This window comes from Taudactylus pleione, unplaced genomic scaffold, assembly GCF_031769625.1.
Source record: "Taudactylus pleione unplaced genomic scaffold, aTauple2 ptg000201l, whole genome shotgun sequence".
NCBI classification, from domain to species: Eukaryota; Metazoa; Chordata; class Amphibia; order Anura; family Myobatrachidae; genus Taudactylus; species Taudactylus pleione.
In genome coordinates, this window is record NW_028284603.1 from 42,384,197 (window position 1) to 42,402,039 (window position 17,843).

General features: G+C 43.2%; 1 protein-coding gene across 1 annotated transcript in view; it reads right to left on the reverse strand.

Moving 5' to 3' along the window:
* The window catches only part of SLC24A3 (solute carrier family 24 member 3), a 489,239-nt gene extending 475,680 nt beyond the window's left edge, over positions 1-13,559 (reverse strand). Inside the window, exon 1 of the mRNA XM_088477346.1 lies at positions 13,018-13,559. Coding sequence (XP_088333472.1) covers positions 13,018-13,225 — 208 coding nt within the window. The 5' untranslated portion in view covers positions 13,226-13,559. The remainder of the gene's footprint in view (positions 1-13,017) is intronic.
* Between the last annotated feature and the right edge of the window lie 4,284 nt (positions 13,560-17,843).

Below are 17,843 nucleotides of genomic sequence, written 5' to 3' on the forward strand. Positions count from 1 at the left end.
CACGCGCATGCGCCGACCGACCACCGCTACTACCCCCCCACCGACGCTAAGCCCCGCCCCCCGGCGCTAAGTGAAGTGAAAAAAAAAATGTTTAATTTTTTTTTTCTTTTTTTTACAGCAATCAGCTTGCGGTCTCTTTAGACCACATAGCTGATTACTGGTACCGGCTCCCGCCTCTGCTCTCCCCGTTAGAGCAGAGTGGGAGCCCGGTAACCGGGGGAGACCCTGGATAACGCCACCTCCAGGTGGCGTTATTATCACAGGGCTTCCCCCGGTATTTTTTTACAATTTATTTTTAGTAACTTGCACACAGATCACATTTCCCATTACAATTATGGGAAATGCGATCTGCTTTACTAAAAATAAGTGATACTGGGGGTTGGAGTAGAATTTTACTAATTCTACTCCAATTGCCCTGTAATAAATACAGGTGAAACTAAAATAATGTGAAAAGGGTGTGAAAACACCCTTTTTCACTTTATTTTAGTAAAAATAATGTTAATAAATAGAGCCCTTTGTGTTATAAATGCCTTGCATCTGCTCACATGTTGATCAAAGTAAAATTATATTAATATACCTCTTATTTGTACATAAGGCCATTATGATCTTCAACGCAATCACAATATTCCTTCCATTTAGTTTTGTTCTCTTTTGTCTAAGTTATAGATTTAGTCAAATAATGCTCTGTGCTGGATGCTGATGCTATAGAAATAAATATTAATAAATCAAACAAATTAATTTAGGCTGTTCTCCTTTATGCCATTCTTTACCTGTCAGGGTGGCAGAATTTTTCAACTGGACCACATTTGTATTTCAGTACTTAGGCTGGGGTGGGCAATAGACGGCCCCCAGCTGTTGTTGAACTACACGTTCCAGCATGCCTTGCAGCATTTTAAGCATGGCCAAGTAGCAAAACTGTGGCAGGGCATGGTGGGATGTGTAGATCTACAACAGCTGGGGGGCCGCTTATTGCCCACCCCTAAATTATACATGATGACAGAGGACCATGAGAAGGAGGGCGATTGTGCTGTTGACACACCTGCTAAGAGGATAGGGGCCTGATTTAGAATTGTACGCTGAGTATTCAGATGTTTATGCAGTTGAGCAATTATCCGCTGTCTGTGCATGCAACTGAGTCGCACGGCGCATGTGTCAAGGCACATTACCGTAGTTGCTCGCAGAGACTTTTTACTCGCAGTGTGATTGACAGTCAGGGAGCGTTTGGGGGAGGAAATGGGGAGCGGTGGCAAAGATCGCAGGCGCGTTGCGCTCCGTTTCGGGGTGTGTCACAGCCCGTGCCTGCGATCCTGCATGCAGTGACAGTGATGGCTCAGTACAAGCGGCCATTCTGCAAGACCATAGGGCTACTCACAACTGCAATAATGGAATGTTCTGCGGCCGATGCTGCGTCTTTGTACGCAGATGCTTGGATTTACAAAGCCTGAGGTGGCGACTCAATACATTCCTCCACGTCTGCACAGTAGCTGTGTACAGGATCACAGCAGCGAAGGCATTAGTGTACAACTCTGAATCAGGCCCATAGACGTTAGAAAGCCTTCCTGCTCACTATAGGGGAGATGTATGAAAACTCCGAAGGGGAGATGTATCAAGCCTTGGAGAGAGATAAAGGGGAGTAGATGCACAAAAAAATCAATCAGCTTCTAACTGTCATTTTGAAGACTGTGCTAGATAAATGACAGTTATATATGGGCCGGTACACAATTAAGCCTATAGATCAACCGCCGGCATGCCGACCAATTTGGCAAGCATGCGGCTGTGCATATACACTTACCAATCAGCCGACAGGTGTGTCTGGCCGCAGGAACCAGTTGTGAAATCACTGTCGCTGGAAGCTGCAGAAAGCCTATGGGTTGGTCAGTCACCCATACACACAAGCAGATGCGCAAAAGATATCTTTCAGATGTATCACAAAACCCAAACCATTGGACTGATTATCCTTCAGATTGTAGACTGGGATCTCAAACCAAATCCTACTGTCTATGTATGACAGTTTGCAAACCCCTAAACTGACAAACTGCATTCAGTTCAGGCCATCCCGCATGGTAATCCCTGTAGAAAAACATTTTACTTTACAGATTCCATTGTGCAAGAGCTCCCTGCTATTCAACAATGGGCCAACATCTAAGGGACGGCCCATACAGTCACCTAGAGAGTTCCAGTCCAATTCCAAATAGCACTGGGCTCCGCCTGGTAATTCTCGCCAGTAGTTACCCTATAGGGTGCTAAAGTACTCGTAACTCCATTAGTAATAAGCTAAATATTATTGCCCCCATTATACAGATGCACACAGTTACATTGTGGCTGATCGCGCCATAAATGTGCGCATGCATCGTGCCATGCGATTCCCCGCTCCTGCATACGATACCGTACGCTACGGTGCGCCCTGCGATTGCACCATGCATTCCTATGAAGGCGTAGTCTCGTACGCAGTGCGCGTATCCTCTCACGCGCACGCGTTTCGCGCTATGCGTGGTGTGATTTGTATTAAGTGACAGATAGCTTCCCCATTAGAAATAGAATAACAGGTAGTGTTGCCTTTAGAAATAATATGATAAGTATTTTCCCTGTTACAAAACAGTTGCAAATAATATGAGAAGAAGTGCCCCCATTATAACTAACATACAGTAGATATACTATTCTAGGTGGGAGATGAAGGCTGCCCATCCATTTGATGTCTGGCTCGGAGTGTATGGATTTCCCGGTTAGACAGAGCAATCAAATTCAGCGTTAACACATTATGGTCCGTATTCAATTTGGAGCGAAAAGCCGTGTTCGCGTGTTTTTGGTGAAAACTTTTCGCCAATGACGGAATTTTCGCCTGTTTTGATTTTACTCCGTATTCGCTTTGAAAGACTTTCCGCCTAGGCGGAAAGTCAATGCAATGTAATAGGCGAAAAAGATTCGCCTATGAATAGCAGGCGGAAAAAAGTGCAGAATTGGGGTTTTGGGGTGCAACGTTGCGGGAACCCCCGTGCAGCCTTCAGACAGTCCCCCAAAGGTCAACTGTGTCAAAAAAAATGTAAAAAACACTTACGGACACCCAAAAAAAATCACTTTGAATTTGGGGGCAAAAAAAAAAAATGCTGGGGGACAAAGTTAAAAACTAGCAAACTTGACTCTGGGGAAGGGGGGGTCCCCAAGTATGCCCCAGGTGTTTTTTTCATTGCAGAGGCTTGCGGCAGGTGGGTTTTTCATGTTTTTTTTTTATTAACTTTAACAACTTTACAATATGCTGGCCCCCATTTTCAAGTACCCCAAATTTGCTGGGTTGTTATTTTATGCAAAAAAAAATGCCTGAATACTATTCTGCACCACTTATACAAAAACGCTATTTAGCAGCTATTGAGCCCATTTAAAAACACCAAATACCTTCAGCAAGCCAAATCGGGGGGTACCACAGTGAACCCCCATGTCAGAGCATCTTTTGGGGGGTGTCAGGCTGATTTCCCCAAATCTGCCAGTACTTTCCGTTTGTTTAAGTTTCACCGGGTCCTGTTTTCGCCTACTTTCAAATTGAATACGGGGATAAGCGGGCACGCGCGCAATACTTTTTCGCCTGCAAAACACGCGATGTAGGCGGAAAGTCCAGGAGGCAAAAATGTATCGTGGCTCAGCTCAAATTTAATACGGCTCTATATAGGATAAGTGAAGATGTTAAAAGCAGGGTAGGGCAGTGTATGAACAAATACCTATAATACTACTAACAAACATAGGATATAATTATAACACAGTTGGACATCCACTTTAATTATTATTATTACTTTGTGACAGGTACAGTATATGGCTCAATCAACCAGTAATGATTTTCTATGACGTACAAGACTGTCCTAATGTATGGAATGTATATATAATGTTTAATACATGTCATGGACCTACTGGAAAAAAAAAAAAAGCTGGGTGTAATACACATGCATATATCTATCACAATGGTTCTCAAACAGGGGTACTTGCTGTGACACTTAAGAATATGATTTTAAAAAATTCTTTAATGGCAGGGCAGGAGGGGGAACGACATCTCAGTGATTAGACATATAGGGAAATCAGTGTCCTAGGGATCTCTATTCCCATGCATCACAGCAGGGCCCTGATAACAGGCAGGAAAAGACAGTGATATGATAACTTGTGTTTGCTGCATAAAATAGCTTATCTGGATTTAGTGAAATCCAGATAATACCTGACACAGCGCCCCTAATGTCAGACCTTGATGTTAGCCTAATGCATAGTAAAATACTGTACAGTATGTTTTATCCATTTCTAGTTGATACAAAATAATAAAGATTTTTTTTTGTAAATAAATAATTATTTATTAAGGTTAAAAATGAAAAAATCTATTCCTCTAATCGTTTAGGTGGAATTCAGTTATTTTGGGCGCCCATGCCTTTTCGTGCATGTCTCACCCAAAAGCACCGGGTTTAGAGACTCAGGGGCAAATTTACTAAGAATCGAGTTTGTGTGAGTTTGTGTGAGTTTGCAAACTCACGTGAGTTTAGGCATGTTTTTCATCTCGCAAATTTACTAAAGACAAACTCGAGTGAGTTTGAAGTGAGTTTTCTTTTTTCACTGTTAAAACTCATGTGAGTTTGCAAACACGAAAAAACTCACCATCGGCCAAAATAGGAAGTACTTTACATGAAAAAGATGCAATTCGCAAATTTACTAAGAATCGAGTTTCCAATCTCGTGTGAGATTGTAGCAAACTCACTGTGAAATAGAAGTTTCAAATAGACCACCTCCTGAGCTGTGAGTTTGGCAGAAACATACACAGATCAGTGTGATTTGTGTATGTTTCTGCCTGTATATGTAATAAAGTGTTTTTATTTTTTTTAAAATGACATAGGTTTCCCCCCAAAAGTATAACCAGCCCCAGACTTGCCAGCCAGTCCTGGTTCCTAAAATTATGGGGAACAAAATGAATAGGGTTCCACCGTAATTTAAGAACCAGCACCAGGCAGCAGGGCCAGACCTGGTTTTAAAAATAGGTGGAAAAAAATGTCGTGAGATTCCACCTATTTTTAAAACCATCTCCAGACCCTTTCTAGCGGGGGACTGATGCTACAGCCAGGGGAGCCCTTTCACTGGGTCCCCCAGGGCAGCATCAGCCTGACTGCTAGTCAGCCCAAGCCAGGGATCTCTGGGAAGTTGGGGACCCCTCCAATACAGGGGTCCCCCTCTCCAGGGCACCCCTGGCCGAGGCTGATAGCCTGGGGCTATCCCCTCCACCTCTGGGCGGTGGGTGGCGGGTTGATAGTGTAGGTGCAGTGTGTAAAAAATAGAATAATTCACATTGTCTTTACAGTGGAACTACAGGTCCCAGCAAGCCTCCCCGCATGCTGGTATTTGGAGAACCACAAGTACCAGGCATTAAGGGTTCAATGGTACATGTAGTTCACATGTAAAGAAATGTGTAAAAAAACACAACACACACCGTGAAAATAAATATTTATTACTTACATATATACACACACATACTTACCTGCTCCCACATGTTCACGTCCCCTTCTCAACGTAAAGTAGCCAATGGAAGTACCTGTGAAAAAAAATCCAATACTTACCTTTTATCCCACGATGTTCTCCGCAGTAATCCAAAGAGGGCCCCGGAGACACTGTAACAAGACGTTACAGCATACTGTTACAGTATTGCTAATGACAGCTCTGGCCTTGAGCTATCATTAGTGCTGGGGCGCCAGCCAATCAGCGGCGGCTTCCATTAGTGGCCGCTCATTGGCTGGGACCCACGTGGGCTTAGCCAATGAGCGGCTCCTCCATTGGATACTTTACGTTGAGAAGGGGACGTGAACATCAGAGAGCAAGTAAGTTTGTGTGTGTATGTATGTATGTAATAAAACTTTATTTTCACGGGGTGTCTTGTTTTTTTGTATACATTTTGTTACAGGTGAACTACAGGTACCAGTGGCTCCTTAATGCCCTGCATGCTGGTACTTGTGGCTCTGTAAAGACAATGTTGTTAATTACATTTTAAACACTACACCTACACTATCAACCCGCCACCCACCGCCCAGGGGTGGCGGGGACAGCCCAGGGCTATCAACCTAGGCCAGGGGTGCCCTGGAGAGGGGGACCCCTTTATTGGAGGGGTCCCCAACTCCAAAGGGATTCCTGGCCTGGGCTGACTAGCAGTCAGGGCTGATGCTGCGGCTGGGGGGCCCGGTGAAAGGGCACATCTGGTTCTGGCATCAGCCCCCCCGCTAGAAAGGGTCCAGTGTTGGTTTTAATTTTAGGGGTACCCCTATGCAAATTTTTTACCCCTATAATTAAAACCAGGACTGGCCCTGCAGCCTGGTGCTGGTACCTAATTTATGGTGGAACCCTACTTGTTTTGTTCCCCGTAATTTTAGGTACAAGGACAGGCTGGCAAGTCCGGGGCTGGTTAAGCTTTAGGGGGAGGACCATATGTCAGGTTTTTTTTTTAAATGATTTAACCCGTTTCTTAACACACAAGCAGCTTACACATATCTCACTGGTGTGTGCAGGCTGCTTGCTCGGGTGAGTTTGGAAGAGAGAAAACATTGCAATTTCAGGTGAGTAATCTCACCTAAACTATCCTTAAACTCACCTCTAAACTCTCCTCTAAACTCGCAATTTGGAAGAAAAAACTCGATCTGCTTCACCATCGAAAAACTCACTTTCAGCTATACTCACTTCTTAGTAAATTTGCAAGTTTGATAAGGGAAAACTCACCCGAGTTTTGGTGAAGCAAAGTAAGTTTAAAAACTAAAAAACTTGACCAAACTTGAATCTAAGTAAATTTACCCCTTAAAGTCCAGCTCACCACCTCAGGAGCAGTGCGAGTGAAGAAAATTGAATTCCCCTCTTAGAACGTAATTTTGAAAAATACTAAGAGAACATGCGTGGAGTATAATCTTATTGTCAATTTATTTTTCTTAAACATTCTAATATGTGAGAAATATATATATATATATATATATATATATATATATACAGCGGGTAAATAAGTATTGCACACATCAACATTTTTCACAGTAAATATATTGTATTGGGGTTATTGTAAATAAATTTTCACCAAATGTCAGCTACAACCCATGCAATCCACACATGCAAAGAAATCAAACCATAGATGTCCATAAATTAAGTTATGTGTAATAATGTGAAATGACACAGGGTAAAAGTATTGAACACGCTTACTGAAATGTATTTAATACTTCGTACAAAAGTCATTGTTAGTAATGACAGCTTCAAGACGCCTCCTATATGGAGAAACTAGTCGCATGCATTGCTCAGGTGTGATTTTGGCCCATTCTTAAACACAAACAGTCTTCAAATCTTGAAGGTTCCGTGGGTCTCTTCTATGAACTCTGATCTTTAGTTCTTGCCATAGATTTTCAATTGGATTCAAGTCAGGTGATTGGCTGGGCCATTCTAGCAGCTTTATTTTCTTTCTCTGAAACCAATTGAGAGTGTCCTTGGCTGTGTGTTTGGGATCATTGTCTTGCTGAAATGTCCACACTCGTTTCATCTTCAGCATCCCTGTAGATAGCAGATTTTTATCAAGAATGTCTCTGTACATTTTTCCATTCATCCTTCCTTCAATTATATGAAGTATGCCAGTACCGTATGCTGAAAAACAGCTCCACACCATAATGTTCCCACCTTCAAACTTCACTGTTGGTATGGTGTTTCTGGGGTGATGTGCAATGCCATTTCTTCTCCAAACATGGTGTGTATTATGTCATCCAAAGAGTTCAATTTTGGTCTCATCTGACCAGACTATATTCTCCCAGTATTGTCCAAATGTTGTGCAGAAAACTTTCAATGAGCTTCAACATGCTTTTTCTTCAGCAATAGAGTCTTGTGTGGTGAGCGTGCATACAGGCTATGGCGGTTGAGTGCATTACTTATTGTTTTCTTTGAAAAATTGTACCTGCTAATTCGAGGTTTTTCTGAAGCTCTCCACAAATGGTCCTTGGCTCTTGGACAACTCTTCTAATAATTATTTTCACTCCTCTGTCAGAAATCTTGCGAGCAGCACCTGGTCGTGGCCGGTTTATGGTAAAATTATGTTCTTTCCACTTCCAGGTTATGGCCCCAACAGTGCTCACTGGAACATTCAGAAGTTTAGAAGTCCTTCTGTAACCAATGCCATCAGTATGTTTTGCAACAATAAGGTTGCGAAGGTCTTGAGACAGTTCTTTGCTTTTACCCATCATGAGATGTTCCTGTGTGACACCTTGGTAATGAGACACCTTTTTATAGGCCATCAGTTGCGTCTGAACCAGCTTATATTCATTTGCACTGACAAGGGGCAGGATTGCTTTCTAATTACTGATAGATTTCAGCTGGTTTCTTGGCTTCTCATGTCGTTTTCCACCTCCATTTCTTCATGTGTTCAATACTTTTTCCGTGTCATTTCACATTATTGCACATAACTTAATTTATGGACATCTATGGTTTGATTTCTTTGCATGTGTGGATTTCATGGGTTGTAGCTGACATTTTGTGAAAATTTCATTACAATAGCCCCATTACAAATATATTTACTGAGAAAAATGTTGATGTGTTCAATACCTACTTTACCCGCTGTATGTGTATATATATATATATATATATATAAGAAGTGCCTACCTGTCTTCGACGAGTGATTAATAATTTTATTCAATGATGCCGAGTGATGATTACAGTATTTTGTGGAAGGGGACTCTCTCTCCTGGTTGTCAGTTAGATCATTCAGTCTGTCTGCTTAGAGCCATGCAAACAGTGCGGTGGCCACAGCTTCCCCCTCCTCCAGCCCTCTCCTGCACTGGGGTGCTCTGGAGCCTGTCAGTCACAAGCTCCACCCCCCAGAATACATGAGGAGCTGCTGCTGGAAGAAGCACTTATATATATATATATATTTATAGTTATTCGGTTAGGAGACCTGTGAGGAGACCTATGAGGAGATCTGTGAGGAGATCTGTGAGCTCCCTGAGGAATGAGTTTGGGAAACACTGCTCTAAGCCTATTCAATGTGTTCTAACACTGATACACACAGTTTCTTCCTGCAGCATTAACCAGATCTCCTCTGACTCACAAACCCCCTGCAGTAATGTGGCGGTCACACTGCCAGAATCGTGCCCTAGATTGCCATGCGAATGGCATTCGGGAGTGCATGCACCGGAGACCAAAATGCGGTGAGAGGAATGTGTGTGTGTGGGGGGCTCTATTTGCACTTGAGTTGGGGGGGAAGAGGGAGTAATGCCCCAAATAAAAAATATGGGGGATGGAGGGATTTTAGTTAAATGATACCGCTCTCTGGGGGGGGGAAACATGTGCAAATATGGAAAACTTATTACACTGGTGGGGGGGGGGCGGTTACACAAATGGGGATCTATTACCACTAGGGGGGTGGGGGATAATGCTAATGAAGAGCAATTGCAACTGGGTGGGTCTATTGCCAATGGGGGTGGGAAGTATTTTTCCCAAGGGGGCCTAAGGGCACGGGGTGGTGCAAGACACCCCCTAGGCATACTTTTTTCAATAAAATATTTAAATATAGTTTTAAAAATACTTTCTTAACTTTATAAAATTAAAAAACAACAATTTCTGACTGGTTTTGGGGGAAAATTCTCAGTTAAGTGGTTAAGAAGCATAGACACTTTTATATTGAGTAAGTTTATTGGTATTTTCAAACAACAACTAAAACAAGAATAAACACAAACAAAACAAAACTCTTCCATGTCTAAATATTCTGAAATACGGCAATTTTTGAGTATGACTGAGATAATGACACCTTTGTTTTCTGATGGTTCAATGTACACAAACTTTGATGCACAAAATCATTTATAAAATTGTATAAAAGTATGTCCAGGCTGTGTGTATAAGGTGTATATGAAACATAAATGAATTCTGTGTTTAGACTTGGGTCCCATCCTCAAGATATCATTAAGGTATGCACATATTCCAAAATACGGAAAAATTTGATATCCAAAATACCTCTGGTCCCAAGCATTTCGGATATAGGAGACCCAAACTGTAATAACAATTCGACATTTCGATGTAGTCGAACAATCCATCCCTTAATACATCACCAATATAGAAGATGCACAAACATTTAGTAAAAAATACAATGGTGTTCTACAGGGGACGCTTATTTAAGTACACAATGCTGCAGGAAGGACTTAAGATAACGCACTCCTAATGCTCTGTTAAAGAAAGACAAAGTCCAAGGTTTTGTCAGAGGTTTAACTTGTGTTTTTCAGTACCCATGTGTATGAGCACTTATAATAAAGTCACAAGGAAGTATTTAACCCTAAAGCAAGGATTTGTAATGTTTTGCTCATTCCGAGAGACGTTAAAAAAATAAAGTCTGTAATTAAAATACACCTTCCCCAGCATTGTATGTTGATTAACAAGTGCCCATCTCCTGAATGCAGCAAGTAAGTCTTAAAAAAGATTATATATAGAGAACAATTATTAAATATAGTATATAGTGAACGGTCATAGTTGTGGACAAACATAATTGTAATACTTAAATACTAATGCTGGGCATACACTATACAATTATCGGAGTGATCCCTTTTCTGTCACCGGGAAGGAACGGGGAAATGTCTCCTCCCCAGGGGCAGAGCGCAGATATCGGGACCAATACACTGTTGTCTCACAGTGTATGCCCATGATATCTGCAGTGTCAGGCTGCCAGATAAAATGTCTGTCGGTCTAACAGGCATTTTATCTGGCAGTGTATGCCCAGCATAAGCAATGTTTTTAGTAGTTCAGCTAAAGTATATACCCGTTCTGCCCACATATCACAAAACTATGAATAGCAGCCAATATTTTGTAAATAGCATGTCAGCATTCCACAAAAGCTTATTATGAATCAAACCCTCGCTTTCATATGTCTCACACACAGCAACTTATGGTGCGTGTGTCAAATCTTTAGGGGACACTAATGGAAATCACTTATTTGTAATACTGTATTTAATGCAGTGGTTTATTGGCAAACAAATGGTGATCTGCTAATCAGTAGTCATGTCTCGAAGAAGTTATGGATTTCTTTCTGCAAGAAATTGTGGATTTTAATAACGTCATAAGGAGATAAGACAAAAAAAAACCCTTGAATATAAATATCAGTTTGCTTTAATAGTCTAACGACTCTAAGTGGTAAACAGGTAAAGCCGAAATTCAGCATGCATAATTAAAAAGTAAACGGGAATATTAGAGAACTAGGACCAGGACAAATTCCGATTTAGAGGCCTCTTCTGAAAATTGGGCCCAAAGTAAATGCCTAAAACTTTATTTAAAAAATATTGACACCTTTGTACAACTTTATCTTTCAGTGGATAGGTTCATTTTCAGCACCATCAACCGATAAGCTCAACAACACTAATACAAAATAGGTTTACATTACCATTCTCAATAAGTACCACACACAGTAGACCTCTCACCACCTACATCGCCAATGTGGATCACTTTGAACGTTAAACTATTCAGCTAACTACGACCGTCTGTGATCAGACAAACAAAAGTAATTAATAGCCTTGTTTGATGTCTCTATCATGCATCTGATTGATGCTGGCTGAATCCTTGTTTTAGTGTGTTTTTATGTTTCCACTGTTTTTGCAATATTATTTTTTGCAATATTTTTTTGGCAAGCTCCATGAAAATTTTATATAGGTCAATGGCAGGGAGCCCATGTTTTTTTCAGCTGTCAAACTTAAATTCCTTTGATTACAGGGCGACCATTGGAATTTGTGGCTAATACTTCGAGAGCCATGGGTAGCTTAGACCTCTGTGTAGGCCACTTATATCTGGTAGCCCCCCTGTGGATTTCCCATGCAGCTGGCTCCTCTACACCTGTCCTTCAATCCATTAAGCTGCAGCCTCAAGGTTAGACAAATTATTTAATGTTAAAGCTACATTTATTTTTACTGACTGGGAAGACAACATAATTCTTAGCCCTCCAGAAATCCAGCTGCTTTTGGCTAATAGAAAGTCTTTGCAGCTTAGCTCACCTGTTCACAAGACTCTTTTCCACTGACTCAGTGTCAGTCTTCCGCTTCCTTCAGCAATTCATGTCAACATGAATCTCATCCTTGGAAATAACAGTGTTTGTAGCACTGGGAATTCCACACATTGTCCCCAAAAGACACGCACTCCCAAATGCGTATCTACATGACAGATGCCATCACTTCTAGCATGCACAAGTTAGCAAATTATTTCTTTAACAAATATATTATTTTACCTCATATGACTGCATCAATCACAAACGTGTATTTTTGGTGAGTAAACAAATTTGTAGATTTGATATAACTGGAGACATATTAATTAAGTCAGTGCATGCCGCAACAAAGTTCCCAATGCAAACTACATGAGGAAATTGTGGACATGTGTCTGCAAGGTCAGCAAACTGCATTGTTTAAATGTGTACAGTCATGATGAATGTTGCAGCTTAGTCAGAAAACAACAATGGGGAAAAAAATCCCAGGTTATTTTACTTTAAATAATGGCTGTGGTGATGGCATGATTAAATCTGTGGTACAGTAGGTCTGTCAAGGTGGATTCGCCAACCAGTGCCCTTGCCACAAGCAGCAACTACTTCATGGCAATTAACATTTTTTGCTGATTAATTTGAACAAACTTGGATTTTTGCTGGTATAAAGCTGCAGTACAATCTGGGCAAATATCCACTGTGTGCAAAAACACACAACTTTACCATGGCATAAACAGCTAAACCTAATGTCACGTTCAACTGAAGAAACAAACCAGCACACTCCATATCACTCACTAATACAGCATCTCTCACTGACAGCAGTGGCCATATGTTGGCAAGGGACTGATGCTGGAATGGCAGCTGCCCCAGTCTGTGGGTACCATGTTGTCTCATCTAACACGCACCATGTCCTTTGCCCCTGCTGCTACAACATTAACTATGTTAGAGGGCATCTCTGGAGCAGTGTCTCCCCCTGGCCAGGAATGGGTTAATGGCAATGCCCCATGCACCCACCAATTACCGTGAGCACTATGCCAGGCAAGAAAACTCACCCGAATTTCCAGCCCAGTGGAAGAGAGATGAGCCAACCAGCATGAGACACCCCATGAAGCACATCTGCCCCAGCAGCAGCTCCTTCCTTTTCCTGCGGGTCCTGCTCCTCCTGTGCCTGCTCTTCAGCGTCCCTGGCAGGGCGAAGGACTGGCACGACTCCCTCTGAGCCAGTCTAAGCATGTTCCCTTTGCCCATGGTCACATCCATGCAGAGAGCACTCTGGGCAGAAGAAGCGCTCGCTCTCTTCCTGTACTTTCTATGTGCACAGTGTAGGATGATAGGGGTACTCAGCGGCTGTTCCTCCTCTCTGTGAGCCCGGATACACGCGTCTGATCACAGCGCAGAGTTTGCAGCTTCGAGCGCCGGCATGGTGCAGGAGGGGCAGGAGGACTCCGGGCTGTGCTGCTGCTGTGACTGAGCGCTGGCTGATGAGTGCACAGAGCAGCTGCCTGATGACATCCCCCGGGAGAGCGGGTGACACGGACACACACAAAGGGAGCGATCACCACAAGGAGAGCAACGCTCACTGCTCAAACTTTACCCATAGCTGCTGCTGCTGCTGCCAATTCCCCAGGCTTCTCCTCCATTCCCCGCCCCGCTTCTTCTCAGTCCTACCCCCTCCCAGGTTTATGGGTTTTTCTTTTGCTAGTTCTGACCCTATACAATCTGGGTTAGATCTATCGTCCCAGCTCCGTGATGACTGGCATGAAAGGCACACAGACAGGGGCATTTACCCACCCGAAAGTCTGAGTACCTGCAGTCCACATGCAATGTTTCTTCCCTTCCCATGCCATGTGCTTGTTTCTGTCTGTGCTCATGGGCCACCTCCTGGTTTAGTACACCCAGGCAGAGCCGTAACTAGACTTTTCGGTGCCCTGTGCCAGATAGAGCATTGTTCCCCCCCCCCTAATCCCACCATTTAAATAGGGACATAAGATAGTGCACCAGAAAAAGAGCCATGGCCTCATGGGGAAGGTATAGGGGAGGCCAGGAGATGCTGGGGATAAAATAAGAGGAAGCTGCAAGTGAGAATGATGATAAACAGGAAAATTGACAGACCCAAATAGCACCCCCTGCCCTGCGGTGCCTTGTGCCATGGCACTGGTCGAACCACCCTAGTTACGGCCCTGCACCCAGGTTGGCATCTTTTGGTAGCACATTGTTGCTACTGGTGAGTGAAGAAGGCTGTTCCTTGCTGGCAGTTTACACTTACCTACAGTACTTTCCCAAAAATTTTTTAGGGGAGTATTCCCAGTGTCAGACTGGGGCATGAAGGGCCCACCAGGGGATTGCAATAGTAGGGGCCTGCTGAAGGGGTGTAACCATCTGCCCAAGTGGGGTTATCTAGTGAATAGAAAGTCGTGGCAATAATATGTGCAAATAGATGAAGGAGGAGTTAACTAGCGATAGACCTCCAAGCCCAAATGGGCCTGGAGCTGAAATTCATTAAGGGCCTATTAGGGATGGACATCTGAAGCCCACCATCATATGATGGCAGTGCTTCCACCATCAAATCTTTCGATGTGATAGTAACTAACCATCGCATCAAAAGAATTCGATGGCAAAAACTATTAATATGACTAGTTTGGGGGCGGGACTCAGAACTGCAGCAGAAAAAAAACAAACAGCTGAGGACTAGGAGGAGAGATAAACACTGTCACTTCCCCTGCTGCTGCTATGCCACAGCTGACACTGGGAGTCTGGATCTGTGTGTGTTGGTGAGTGACTGCTGCTGCTGCAGACCAGGGCTGCACACTGATTGTCTCTCACTGTCTCAGAGAGCCAATCAGCTAGCATAGAGGGGAGTGAGGGAGGGGCTGAGGGAGTGAGAGACAGCCTCCAACGATCCCAGCAGCATGAGCCATGGAGATCATCACATGCAGAGACACAGCACACAGCAGCCAGAGGAGGCATAGCTTTTAGTATTTAAAGAAGCCACCATCGCAACACCATTGATTACCATTTGATGGCAGCAAACATCGGAATGCTGCCATCGAATGATGAAAACACTAACATCAAAATAAAAAATAAAAAAAATTGATGGTCGGCAAACATCGACTATTGATGTCCAATGTCCAACCCTAGGGCCTATTGTGTGCCACTACAGGAGGTGTGACTGGTGATGTGGGAGCGCATACCTCCCAACTGTCCCGCATTTAGCGGGGGAGTCACGTTTTTCAGGGACTGTCCCGCTCGCGGTGCTATGCAGAGCAGCGTGTATTCAGAGCTAGAATTCAGAGTACGGGGGGGAAGCCCGGGCACGCCCCATTAGTGATGTAAATGGGGGCGTGTCACCAGACCACGCCCCCTTCACGGATAGGACACGCCCCCTTTCGGAAGCGCACAAGTCCCGGCTCCCTCCCAACAAATGTTGGGAGGTATGGGAGCGTGATCAGTGCTGTGTGTGTGTGTGGTCAGCACAGGGTGTACGGTTATTGCCGTGGGATATGGATAGTTCCATGGGGGGGCATAGCTAGCACCTTACCTTCAACTACTTTAATATATAGGGGCAGATTCAATTAGCTGCAGTGTTTACCGTGCAGGTAAAGCTCTGGATTTAATGGCCGGAACTACTCAATTGTTATGCATTTTCCTTGAGCGGTAAACCTGTGGCTAACTTGTGTTGTTAACCCATAGATTCCGCATTGTGTCTGGAATCTATGGGTTACCGCACGCGTTAAGCCCCAGAGGGTACATTTAACACAGATTTTTTTGCATTGAATGCACCCTCTGGGGCTTGACTTGCAGGGTAGTGACCCTTAATTAAATAGCTCAGGATGGAGCTTTAGCCGAAGGGTAAACCTTGCAGCTAATTGAATCTGCCCCATACTGAAGCTATATTTTGTGAACGGCTATGTACTGTATAGTCTGCCTTTCCTTGAGTGCTAGATTAGTTTAGATTAAAAGAAAAAAAATCTAAAACTGTTCACTGTTTATTGTGATATTTCTATAAGTGTTCATCCCACATCCCTAGCCAATGCTGTAAATTATTACATCAACTGCCTTCTTAGCTGTAGCTTTTTAAAAAATATATATAGCTGCAATGGCAATACTGGACCGGGCAGTAAGGATTAATTTACTGCTGGCTTTTAGGGCTTTCAGTTTTACTTAAATAAAAAATACAAATATTTTGTGCTCACGCATGCACATCTGCAAAGCAGTAAGTTAACATTTACCGACCTGGTTCAGTATTGCCATTGCAGCTATTAATTTTTAAAAAAGGCTGATGATATATTCTCAGCCTGACGGGTACGCATGCGCAATAAGGGGATAATTCAGTTTTGCAATTTTGTCCTTGCAAATATGTAAATGCAGCAGGAGGTGTCTGACACCTCCTGCTGCATTTGCGGTTGCAGCACTGCGACTGAGGTCACAAGCTGGAATAACGATCGCCACTATTAGTTGCGATGGTTGACAGCGCCGGCCAGCTGAGTATGCCTCAGTGGATGCAGAGCTGGCTCCTTGCCACTCCTGGAAAACGGGGCCAACACACCCCCGTTTATGGTAATGCAGGCTGTCCCCACTCCTAAATGTATACACATTATGGCACACAATAGTAGTGCCTTTTATAACACATTATGCCATGCATTAGTAGTGCCCCTTATAACACATTATGCCATACAGTAATACCCTTTATACACATTATACCACACACAGTAATGTCCCTTATAACACATTATGCCACACAGTAATGGCCCTTACACATTATACCACACAGTAGGCTCTTTACAATGATGCCACACAGTAATACCCTTTACAAGTGATGCCACACAGTAATGCCCTTTACAAGTGATGCCACACACCAATGCCCTCTACAAAATGCCACATAGTAATGCTTCTTATAACAATATGCCCCACAGTAAAGCCCCCCTCCCCCTTGTGTCCCTCCAGCAGCCTCAGTCTCATCTCCATGTGAATTTGGTTCCCTGCCTGACAGGCATCCATGGAGAGACAGAGAAGCCGCCGTCATTTGAAATCTACCGCTGTCTATGAGCCAATCAGGAACTGCTGCTGCAGCGCTCCTGATTGGCTGGCGGTCTGCGAGCTCCAATTGGATCACGGACAGCACCAGATTCTGCCGGTGCGACAGCTGTAATAAGTTGGCGGCCCGGCACCAGATCTTTTGGCGGGCAAATCATTATTTACATATAGCCTATATTTAAATAATGACTCGTAACATTTATCTGGAGACTTCATTGCAAATAAATTATAATAAAGCAACCTAAATAGCAAATAAGGTAAATAACCTATTCTGCCCCACAGCTGTCCCTCTTTACCTTAAATACCGCTGAGCATCTGTGGGGTCTGTCTATTTGGCACTGTGTGAATAAAATCATATTATTCATATATACGTCTATATGGGACTTGATTGAGGTAACCGACCAACTTAACTTTTAATACAGGTAATGTGTTATTACATGGCAGCGTGTAGCTGTGTTTTCACCGGAACATCCGCTGATGTAATGGACATTGTAGATACTATCAGGTGCAGCAAGCCTGTAACTCAGCTGGGGCCAGAGACCATATACAGTTAGGTGCATAAATATTGGGACATTGACAGAATTTTCATATTTTGGCCTCTATTTACCACCACAATGGCTTTGAAATGAAACAAACAAGATGTGCTTTAACTGCAGACTTTCAGATTTAATTTGAGAGTAATTACATCCAAATCAGGTGAACGGTGTTGGAATTACAACGGTTTCTATATGTGCCTCCCACTTTTTAAGGTGCCAAAAGTAATGGGACAAACTAAACAATCCTAAATCTAACTTTCACTTTTTAATACTTTGTTGCAAATCCTTTGCAGGCAATTACAGCCTGA